The 12,418-nt window shown below is 34.7% G+C and overlaps 1 protein-coding gene across 9 annotated transcripts in view; it reads right to left on the bottom strand.

Annotated features, from left to right (window-relative positions):
* Positions 1-7,218: 7,218 nt before the first annotated feature.
* The window catches only part of LOC144957648 (protein unc-79 homolog), a 112,676-nt gene continuing 107,476 nt past the window's right edge, over positions 7,219-12,418 (bottom strand). For 6 of the 9 annotated variants that reach the window (XM_078889028.1, XM_078888999.1, XM_078889004.1 and 3 more), the window contains one exon: positions 7,219-12,196. In XM_078889028.1, coding sequence (XP_078745154.1) covers positions 12,017-12,196 — 180 coding nt within the window. In that variant the 3' untranslated portion in view covers positions 7,219-12,016. The remainder of the gene's footprint in view (positions 12,197-12,418) is intronic. The other 3 variants (XM_078888994.1, XM_078889022.1, XM_078889046.1) reach the window with 1 other exon arrangement.

Genomic DNA, 12,418 nt, shown 5'->3' with positions numbered 1-12,418 from the left:
TATCACCTCCCAAAACAATAACTATGCATTTGACTGTTTCCCTCCCAGCTAGGACTCCGGCCAGGGCCAGGACAAAACTAAATAATCTCATTCCAAAACAAAAACAGAAAGCATGTTGGAAAACACATATAAGGGGATAGAAGACACACTATGGGAGGTCAGACAGGGGTATAGTCTGCCCCTTTTTGTTTGATGTGAGCGCTCTACCAACTGAGCTATCAAATGCTGTGGTAATGGTCCATCACAGGAGGCCAAAGACCCGCCCCTGATTTAGGAAAAGTTAATATAATATAGCAAGGCTATGGATCAATCTGGAACCCATCGGCCAAATGATGCGTATAGATCGTCTCTACGTCATTTAAAAGAACGATGAGGGATTTTCAAAATATGGATTAGAAATTTAGAATTGCCTAAAAGCTCTTAAAGCTCCCCAATGAACATTTCGACACAGAGAAAATAGGTAGACACAGAATTGGATACAAAGATTTCTAAACCTGTGTGATAATTTCACACAGGAATGTCCCAATCAGACACGTGTACATTGACATGCATGAGGGATACACTCAAATGATTACAAAAGGCACATCACTGAATAAAACGCAGTGATAGTTAACAAGGAAACTATTTATTCAGGAAAATAGCTCACGAAAAAGGACTTCTACATTTGACAACTTGCGTTTTGACTAAGGTTAGGGCAAAACCAATAAATCTCAAAAAAAAAATAAAAAAAAATAAAATAGAAATCTTTGTTTTTATGTATTTAAGGGTGTTCAGGCGCTTGCGACACATTTAGGTCATTTCTGCGCCAGTAAATAGGAAGATGGTAAAAATATAGATTTACAATTCAAAGCAAACGAGAAAAAGGAGAAAGGGGAATGGTTCCAAGACCACACTAACAGTGTACTTAGTTTGAAATCACCTATACGTCTCACCCAAATACAAGCACAGGTCCCCACTAAGAGGACCATACTCAAATGTTTACAAATTATATACGTAAAAGAAAAAAAATGAAACGGTCCACAACAGAGAGATGATCTCCAAAGAAAGAAATATCTCCCAAAACTTTACATTTAGCTGCTTCCCTCCCAGCCAGGGTATCCGGCAAGGGCTATCACGAAACCAAGTAATCTCATTCCAAGACAAAGATAGAAAGCATATTGGAATACAGGTATGAAGAGTACCTCCCTGCCCATACCTCCCTGTCCATAATGGGGAGTTCAGGAACCCCATCCAGAAGAAGAAAGAAAAAAGTCAACATAAAAGGAGACCACAGTCATAACAAGACAGCACACAGAGTGACCCCCTTGATCAAAAATAAAATTAAAACTTTTTAAAAAATAAAAAAAGAAACACAGAGGAAATATTTGATTGTTTATTTGTAAAAAGTTGTTTGAACTATTTTTCTATTATACTACACAACATCCTCATGGGTGTCTCTGAAATGTAAAAAATAAAATGATTTATAAGTGTTATATTCAATAACAAGGACAGAATGACACAAAGCCCCAACCATATTTCAATATCTTGAACACATTGTTTAATTTTTTTTTTAATCTTGAACTCAACTTGTATTTTTTTTTTTTACCTATTATGAAAGTAAAGCTTTCTCCAACGCTAAAAGCAACGCTGTAGAGACCCTCCCCCCCCCCTCTCTCTCTCTCTCTCTCTCTCTCTCTCTCTCTCTCTCTCTCTCTCTCTCTCTCTCTCTCTCTCTCTCTGTGTGTGTGTGTGTGTGTGTGTGTGTGTCACACTCACTCACTCACAAACACTAGCACTGTATAAGTCACGAAGCAAATCGTTTCTGGATCCATTAACACTAAAGGAGATCACACGGTATTGAAATAAGTAAATAAATAAATAAATAAATAAAAAATAAAAACAATTACTTGTTTTAGAGCAAATTTCGATGCTTTTTTATCAACTCGATGACCCCCTCCCCCCTCCCCCTTAAAAAAAACACCAAAAACAAATCATGTTACCATCACAGGCAGAGCCATCAAACTTTATAATAAACACAAGGCAGGCAGTTGGACAATCTTTACCACCTTCCAAAATCTGTTCCTTTCGTTAGGGAAATAATGCCCTACCATTTCCCACAAACTAGCATCAGACAGACCACAAATCATTTTCTGTAGTTCAGACCCAATAATGCCATACACTGACAAAGGGCATTTTCTACAATTTCAGCAGAAAACTATTATTTCAAATATCGACCGATTAAAAACTTTTAAAGAAGTCTCAGGTTTGAATATATATGACAAGTTGAGGCTAATCTTAATGCTTACTGTTCTTCACGATGTTGCCTTTAATTCCCCAACAGGCAACATGGATTCATATTTCCATTCCATACAGTACCAGTTGCCTGTCAGTCATCTTTTTTGTACTAACGCTAACAATATCCGCGAGTTTTGACAATTTTGGACCAGTCAATCTAGTCGATAGTTTGGAGTAAAGTATTTCTTTCCAATATGAGAAATAAAATGTTTAGTTAGAATAAAGTAGAATAAGATTACATACTCTGGTTATGAGTGGTGATCTTGCTTTTCTATAAGATGGTTAGAAGTGAGCGTGTGAACGGCAGGCAGACTTTGTCAAGAGGTTGGATGTGAAATCCAAATAAGTTGACTCGACGGGTGTCGGAGCTACTCCGCATAGGGAATTAAAGGTAAGTGTCATTCTGTGTATTGAGTGATAAGAGGTGGAAAGATGACAGTGGATATGGATAGACGGGTCAGAGGCACACTAAAGACTTTGTAGGTGGTAATTGGACAATTATAAGAAACACCTTGATGCTAAATCTCTGCTGCTGAAAGAAAAACCTGTTTGGATCTTGACAAATTAAATATGGGCTTAACTAATGTAATGGGAAGGGTATGGTTTGATTAGAAAGCGGTGTACTATGATGATTATGAATGATGGAATCATTATCTGTCTGGGTGAGTATGGTGGTGGTGCTGCTGATGATGATGACGACGACGACGACGACGACGATGATGATGATGATGATGATGATGATGAAAGTGCTGGTGGTGGTTGTGATGGTGATCATGACGATATTTTTTAAAATATTTAAAAAATATGAACATTATATAATATCTTACTCCCACGGATTTACCGTGCTCAATGCTCTTCATAATGTTCATTTATTCCACCAGAAGGCCATATGTATAAGTATAGTAAGAGGGTAAGTACCTCACCCAAAGACATAACGTCGGAATCCAATTTCCTGTCACCAATCCGGACACTGACCACACTTAACATTGCTTGACTTTTGTGACAAGACGAAACACCGTACCCTTGAGCCACTTAGCCACATGATAATGATGAAAATGATGATAATGATTATGATGATGATGATGATGACGATGATGATTACGACGACAATGATAAAAATGATGAAAAAAATCGATACATGTAATTGTTGCCGGTTGGTGGAAAATTAAATAATACAGAATACATAAGTGTTAATAGAACTGGTTACTCTATCAAACAACATGACGAAATGGATATTACAGTTCTGCTTGATTTATTTTTGAGTAGTATCAGTGTGGCATTAATTCCTCTTTATTATAACAATTCCATAAACGTTAAATGATATACACTACGTGAAGTAGGCTGATTTAGAAAGAAAGAAAAACCCCAATAAGATGAACAGTATTATCGACCGACATTCATAAATTCAAAATGACATCCTCTCTCTCTCTCTCTCTCTCTCTCTCTCTCTCTCTCTCTCTCTCTCTCTCTCTCTCTCTCTCTCTCTCTCTCTCCCCATCCCCTTCCAACCAGAAAAAGGTTGTTTTTTTTTAATCTGATGGTGAGTGAGTTTATTAGGACAAATTAGGTGATCTTTTATGGGGATGGTGTGTGCAATTTCTGTAAGTTAGGAAAAACATTTAATTTCATTCTTGTTATCATCATTCGAGTTCAAAATTCACTTTGCATCTGTTTCAGCAAATTCTTTCTTTACTCGTGTTAAGCTAAATTAAATACTGTATTATGCATATCGCATCTGCTGTACAATACAGGCACCCACACACAGGAGAGAATTGTGATGTGTCAATGAATCATTCACTCTCACAAAATCTTTTCCGGGTCTGCTGGCACTTGATGCGATACAAGTGATCTCCACCTGATCCTATCAGCAAACTATTCTTGGGGCTACCCCAAGGGACAGACCTCTCTGCTTTCGGTCCCTCTTCGTGATACATCTTCAGGTCTCCTTGGAGCGGCCTTGCTTCCACTTTCCTTGGGGTGTCTCGTGTCTATCGCAGAGCCTTCCTTGTAGCAATGACTATCCCGCACAAATCTTTGGGCCTCTTTTTCGCTCACGAAGTGCCCGAATTCGCGTCAAAATATGGGACGAAGCCGTTTCGTATATGCTATTTAAAAAAATTAATTAGGACGCTGTTTATAGATGAATATGACTGAAAGTTGGCACACAGTTAGAAAAAAGGTCATTTTAGATTATGTCAAGCGACAAAACTCGTGCGATTACCAGAAGACCGTTAAAAATAGATTTTTACTCTTTGGAGTAAAATATTTCTAAAACTACCGGGCGTGGAGGTTTTGTCGCTGACAAGGTAATACATGAACATTTCTTCTTTTTGGTTGTAAAATTTCATATGAATATGACGAGTACTTTTCCCGTATTTTACAAAACACCATCCTAATTTGCTCTTCAAGTTTCAATCTTTTAATACACTTATTACGCAAGATACAACCAAAGGTCGAAAAAAAATGCCGAAAAAGCGTCCCATATTTTCGCGTTTTTTTTTCCTCTTTGCGGGTCATCCAAATAAATGACACCTTTGAAACTGCATAACTTGTTTATTTATGAATGGATTTTCAAAATTCAAAAACATTTTTACTCAGTGGAGATAGGGCTTTGGTTTTAGACAAAAATTTTCCTCAAAAAGAGAAAAAAACATTTTTCACAGTCATTGCTACTTCCTTGTCAGTGTTTCTTCAGGTCTGTGACAGACATGCCCAAACGACTGCCGTCTTCTCCTTTTAATGGAACTCTCCAGAGACTCCACTTCTGCTCTAGTAGTCTAAATTCTCAAGTGTTTGATGTAATACTCAATTGTATTGCTCGTTTATGTCCTTCGGTAGTGTTTGTGTCAATGGATGCTTGATAAAATTGAAAGAGACAAAACATTTTAAAGAGCATCTTCAGATGAAGCCCATTTTACTTAACTGATTATAGAAATGACTTAAGAATAACTCTTGTTGTGCATTAAGTTTTTAATAGGTAATTGGGTCTTTCTATTTGTATGGGTGAAATCCAGAAGGTGGAACTGTGTAAGTGCCGAGGGCTACATTGAAATATTAAGTTGTGAAAAAACCAAGGCAGTGCCATAACGTTGCATTTTGGATAAATACACGGCCTTTTAAATCAGTTGTTTCAATAGCCAGGGAGACTGACATCCGTATGTTCATCATTAGATGCCGATTGCATTTGTTGGAACAAGAGAACTGATAGCAGAGGAAAGATTTTTATTGACCGATTTGCACAGAAGAAACCGTTTAAGTTTAAGTGGGCATGTAAACATCTTCGGTGGTCCCAGGAACAAAGGGCAAAGGTTTTGTTTACCACCGAGTCAAAATTTGAGACTGATTCTCTGAAAAACGAAACTTTTGTTACATAAAAAACGATGAACGTTTCAGCAAGGAAGGAATAAATATAATTAGTTTAGATTACAAACTGAGGATGATGTTTTGTGGTAGTTTGGGGCGGGATCATGGGAGGTCCAAAGACATTCCTCCTTGTGAGAATAGATGACAGGTTGTTATCAAATAATCACATGAAGGATATACTTCAGGAACACGTAGTTGCTTTTTTCAGAGACTATGTGAATGTGATCGCAACAGATGTCATGTATGACAATGCACTATCTCACGAGGCTTGAATTACGTTTTTTAAAGAGATTAATCATTTTAGGCATGTGTGTAGTCAGACAATCCAGAGATCCACATCAGTCATACGTGACATATATTATCCAAACGAGAATATGTGAGATATTATGAAAAAAGAAGTACGTCGTCTTGGTCCTCATCAAAATGGAGAGGATTAATATCAGCCTCTTAAAGCAATCTTACTGCAGAGTTTATAGAACCATTCACCATTCAAAAGCGAGTGGCTCCCCTGCGTCGAGTTGAAGGAAGGCACACAAAGTATTAATAAAGTCATGTAAATTTTCAAACTCAATTTTTTGGTGTCACTTCTTCAACTTTAGATATCTTTTTATGCAGGGCATTGAGATGAACATACTTATGTAAATTGGATATAGAAAAGAACGAGCTTTCCATTGATGTATAACAATCGGTTTTAACCGTTTTGTACCCTATATTATGATGTTTCAAACGAGTGTGAACTTACTTTTGCAGATGACTATGTTATTTCTACTTCACTTGAAAGGAAGATACGGGGTAGTCAAGACCCAAGCACCCAAGAGAAAGTAAGACAATAAGACAAAACGAGACAAGGTAGTAGATCTATATGAAAGCAATAAGATAAACGGGCACAAAATCCCAATCAACGGGAACTTTTGTTTTTCTGTTTTTAAGGGTTTGAAGGCACTTGCGACACATTTAGGTCATTTCAGCGGCAATAAAAAGGAAGAGATTGGGATAGTCAAAAAAGTTATAGATTTACAATTGGAAGCACACGAGAAAAATTAAGACAAAGGAGAAAGGGTTAAAATAGTGAACAGATGTAGATTCCAAGAGCACACTATCAATGTACTTAGTTTGAGATCCTCTAAAACTCTCATCCAGATATAGGCACAGGTCCCCATTAGGAGGAATACACTTAAATGTTTACAAAAACAATGTAACAGTACATAATTGAGAGCTGATTTACAAGGGGAAAAATATCATCTCCCAAAACTATAACTAGATATTTGACCGTTTGCCTTCCAGTCAAGGACTCCAGCCAGGACAAAACTAAGTAATCCCATTCCAAGACAAAGACAGAAAGCATGTAAGGAAACATATAGACACAATAAGTGCCTCCCTGTCCACTGTGGGAGTTCAGGAATCTCACCCAGCAAAGGGAACTCATTCAAATCATAACAAAGTGCTTTTTAAACAAACATTCTGAGAGAGAGAGAGAGAGAGAGAGAGAGAGAGAGAGAGAGAGAGAGAGAGAGAGAGAGAGAGAGAGAGAGAGAGAGAGAGAGAGAGAGAGAGAGAGACCAAAAAGACAAATCAAAAAGGTTTTATGTATTTAAGTGATTTTATTGACTACTTGTACAGTACAACCTCATTGATCACAACTCTAGAACAATCGGTTCTGATCACAGAGTTAAAATGATGGGCTAATACAAAAAAAAAAATAAAAAAAAAACATGAATATACATTAATATTGCAACAATAACATAATATGTATATAAAATATTATTTTATCTTCAATTAACCCATTGAAGACGCTTTGGGCAAGTAGGTCAAAGTTAAGTTAGGCTTGTACTTGCGTTGGACATATATATATATATATATATCCGAAAGGATTTTCATTCATTTTGATATAAATTGATATCAATGAGTCTCTCTAATTGATATACAAGTGAAAAATAAATTACTATTGACCATTTGCTTCCTTTTTTCTTCAAATGTTTTTAAAAAAAATTAAATTCATATATAAGCGAACTATTTTCTGTAATCTCTTTACTTATTTCACAATCCAAAATTTAACTGATTCTGTTTGTTTGTTTGTTGCTTTAGGTCTCTTCCAACACAATTGAGGTTATATGAGAGACCGCTGAAACAAAAACAATGGCATACTCGATGCAAAGTTACGGCAAATGGTTCAGGCATTGAAAACTGTATAATTTCATGTTTTTCGACAAATAAAATATTAATGAAGAAGACGATAGGTGTACTGTGTACTTATGGATGGATTTGAAAGGGACAGTGATGATATTGAAAATGCAGAGAATGCCACCCAAAACATAACATCTTGTAATTTACATACATGATTTACACATCGAATGAGTAATTTTAGAGTAAAGCTGAGATCAGCATCTCCTTAATGCAAAAAACAAAAACAGCAACAACAACAACAAAAAAAGAAAAACAATTTATCAAAAGAAATTTTTAAAATCTCAGCTGTGTGAAAATAGCCCAAAATCTTGGGTAACTAGGTTTTTGCACAAGCCATAACTCTGCATCTTCAATGAGTTAATCAATAGTGAAAATATATATGCGCGCGATGACTATCCAAGAAATAATGTCAAATATGCAATTTTTTTAAACACAAAAACTGTCGAGGTATACTTCTTCATAATATTAGAGGGAAAAACAATAACTATACTTGGTTCACATTTACAAATTACAGTCACAGTTCAATAACAATAACAATTTCAATCAACATCATTCATCAAGATTAATATTTATGAATATGACCTATTGTCCTTCTATTCTAAGTGAGCACCATAATTTCTCTAAAATAAATCAATTCACTTTTTTTTTTTTTTGCTCAACCCTGGTATTTTCTAATGTCTCTAGTGTCATTGATTGCATTGCTTCTGCTTGTCTTTGTCTGAGCTCACATGTATCGACTTTGAACTAACCAAAGGGTGACTTTTCTTTACATTGATTTTTTTCTCCACTGGATATCAAGACAATAACATAAGTGATTCCATAAGGCTGAACTTTGGTATAATAAAGGAGGCCTCATCTGATATGGTGTGCATTTAACAGCAAATTATCAATAGCTGCGCATGGTATCATATAAAAACTGGTATCAATAAAATTTAGACAAATTTTCCTGAAGAAAAAAAAAATATTTGTAGCAATGTGATTGATGATTTGTTTTTTGGTTATTTTAATTACAGAACTGATAACCGCTTTTTTAAAAAACACACAAAAAACACCTTCTGTTGTTAAAAAAAAAACAAACAAAAAAACCCCCCACTGTATTGTTATCCATCTATGCTCTTGTCATTTGCACATGTCATTTTTGCCATTCTACCTGTAGCTTTTCATTGAGTAAAAAAACAACTAATGACTACCTAAACTTTCATCTTTGCGATTTAGTAAGAATACAGAGGATACAGTCTGAAGTTTTTTTCTCGTAATGACCAGATATGAAAATATTTTATTTTGGGGAAAGCTGTTCTTCCAAATGGTATAACCCTTAAATAATAGAAAACGATACATATCCATCTAACCTCCCGTTGATTGTTGCCTTAAAACAGCCAATACTTTCATCTTTTTAAAATCAACTCACAAATACAAAATTAGGTCAGCCGGAAAATTTCAAAAAGCCAGTTTTCCGGCTTTAGCTGTAAAAAGGGCATCCCTGCAAAACTGAACTACTTTGACATTATTTCTTGTTCAGTTTACGCTTCAGATTATGATTCAAATCACACATAAGTTAATGGGGTTAATGCAGTCATAAAAAAATATTGCACAAGTCCTTTTGAAGGTTAGGGCTCACAAAGCAGGTTTTTACCTCAGTTTTTCAAATGACATCTGCTTCAAACCACATATTATGCTCTGTTCAAATGACACAAAATTTGTGTAATATTAAAATACATAAGGCCGGCTTGACCTAAAATGTATGAAAAATTCCATATAAATCATGTGGTAAAACATACAAATGAAAAACAAAGAAGACAAAACTTATTAATTCTCTAGAAACAAAGAAACATTATAATGGAAATACACGGTTATTCAAAAAGATTGAACAAATTTCAGTACACAAATAATTCTTCTCAACTCTAAATAATTCCTGTCTTATAGGAGGGCTATGTGGCCAAGACATTTGTCACTAGCAAATATATATATATATCCTTTCTTTAAAAAATATAGCATTGTGGAGAACATTGTGCTTATTTGAGTCAATAAAAAAATTGATACGGCGCACAACTCTACTGAAAGATTTGAAAATTAGAAATGTATTTTTTACAGATAGATAAACAGATAACTTGATTTCCTTTTATAATTTAAAGTCAGTTTGAAAGTTCGTTGAGTCAAACAGATATCATAAAATATGTACCAACGACGACACTTGACTCCCAAACTCAACTAATTTTGACACTGTAAAAAGTTGTCAATTTGCGTCATCTATTTATGACATCAAGTATTATTATTACTTCCGTTGTGTTGTTGATTTAGCGGTGATCAGTGTTGTTATGTATGTTTGTGTGTGTGTGTGTGCGTGTGTGTTTGTGTGTGTGTTGTGTGTGGTGTATACATGTGTGTGTGGGTGTTGGCATTTTTCAGCAAATCGTGGCATTCATAGTGATATTATTCACTTGATCACATGAAGGTATTTCAGTCACCATTTTGATTCTTTTTTTTTACTATTAGGGTTAGCTCGAGATCGAGGATATTTCTTTTTCTATTAAGGTTAGTCATAAGTCTTAGTAAAGGTGCTAGGATGTTTGTTTTTTCATAAGTTAAGTAAAGGGGAGACATTCCGAAAGCTCCTACATCCCCAGTATTCTTTAAATTTGTATTTTCACCGTTGATATTTTGTCAGGCATTTATTTATTCAATGTGTCATTATATCTAGAAGTATTTTAAAAACTCTAGAACAAACCTTGATAGATTTGTGAAAGTTTAAAATTTCTTAATTTGACCATTGTTTTGATTTTCAGCCGCTATTTTGATTTGTTAAATATTGAAAGGTAGTGCAAAGCAGTCCGAGAGTTGTTTTTTTTTCTATTAGGGTTAGCTCGAGAGGTTAGTCATAAGTCTTATTAAAGGTGCTAGGAAGTTTGTTTTTCCATAAGTTAAGTAAAGGGGAGACATTCCGAAAGCTCCTACATCCCCAGTATTCTTTAAATTTGTATTTTCACCTTTGATCTTTTGTCAGGCGTTTATTTATTCAATTTGTCATGATTTTTTCTATTAGGGTTAGCTCGAGATCGGATGATTTTTTTTTCCTATTAGGGTTAGTCATAAGTATTATTAAAGTGCTAGGGTGTTTGTTTTTCCTATTGGGGTTAATTAAAGGTACTAGGTTTAATTTTTATCTTGGGGTTAGTTGAGGGAATATATTATTAAATATATTATTGAGCCATACAGAAAAATCAACCGAAGATATACCAAATTACACAGACAACGTTGTTTACCAATCTGCCCTCATTAAATGATGGTGAGTACAGTATCGAATGAAAATAGTTCTTTCCCCGCGAAATTGTGGGCTTTTACTAGTATATATTTAATATATATAATATATATATATATATATATATATATATATATATATTTGCTAGATATTTGGGAGGTGATCCTGTTTTCAGCTTGTTACCATCTAAATAGGATACATTGCAGAGTGATGTCAGCTATTAGATCCATCTATTCAATCCCAGTATTCATTCTTGTAATTCACATTTGTAAAAACCAATTTCCTTATGGATGAATAAAGTTTATTTGTTTATCTATTTATTCATAGAGGTCTATATAAAGCTGTTTACAAAAGAAATATTAGAAAGAATGTATCATTCGCTGAGATGTTATTCGTTTATTCAACATGTGCCACAGTGTCCCTAAGATTTCACTGGCTTAATATTTGCATTTCATGATATGTAAAATATCTTCTTTTCAAAACTTAAGTATGGTTTTTTTTTAATGCTTTGTTTTTGATATAAACATATCTTCTGTTTAAAACAACAGAATGGTTTTAAATGCTTTGTTCTTGATATAAACATATCTTCTTTTCAAAACAACAGAATGGCTTTAAATGCTTATCTCTTATTCTTGTCAATGAAAATAAAAACGTGAAAAAAGTTCATTGACATTTAATATAACCAAGAATTAATACTCATAGATGGAGGCAATCAAAATTTTCTAAATATAAGGCATAATTATTTGCTATTCTCTCTGGGGGGACACACAAAAAGCAATATAATAAAAATAAGATGAATATTTGAGCAATGATGTGTCAAACAGCGTTTATCCATTACAACATGAGTGTTCAAGCTATTCATATTTATCAGGTTTAAAACAAGCAAATTCACCATGCTGAATGTAGAGACACACATGATCATTTTAGACTACTAGAACATTAAACAATGTATATTTGTGTGGCGGCAGATGACTGAATCTCAATCTGGCCGACTTTAAACTGGATGCGTTTGAGCCAGGAGAGAAGGATGGATGAGTTGAAAGAAGTTTGATCCTTGGTGGGATGAGGAGGTTCCCAGTTCTGACAAGTCTGTAGACGTACTTGAAGGTGGCCTGGAAGCTGTTTAAAAGAAACAAAAACAACAAATAATATAGTAGAGATTAAGTATGATGACAACAGGAATAATTGGATCTCCAGAATGATGTGAGAATTTGTGATTCTTGATTGTTTCTCTCTTTAACATTTGCAATTTATTACGAGACTTAAAATTGGAAGTTATAATATCGACTGAAACCGAAATGATTTTTAGAAACATTAGTGGTAGTTCAAACAAACAAAAAC

This window comes from Berghia stephanieae, chromosome 1, assembly GCF_034508935.2.
Source record: "Berghia stephanieae isolate SIO BIC M18660-M18661 chromosome 1, UCSD_Bste_1.3, whole genome shotgun sequence".
Lineage (NCBI taxonomy): Eukaryota > Metazoa > Mollusca > Gastropoda > Nudibranchia > Aeolidiidae > Berghia > Berghia stephanieae.
This window is presented reverse-complemented; position numbering and strand designations above follow the sequence as displayed.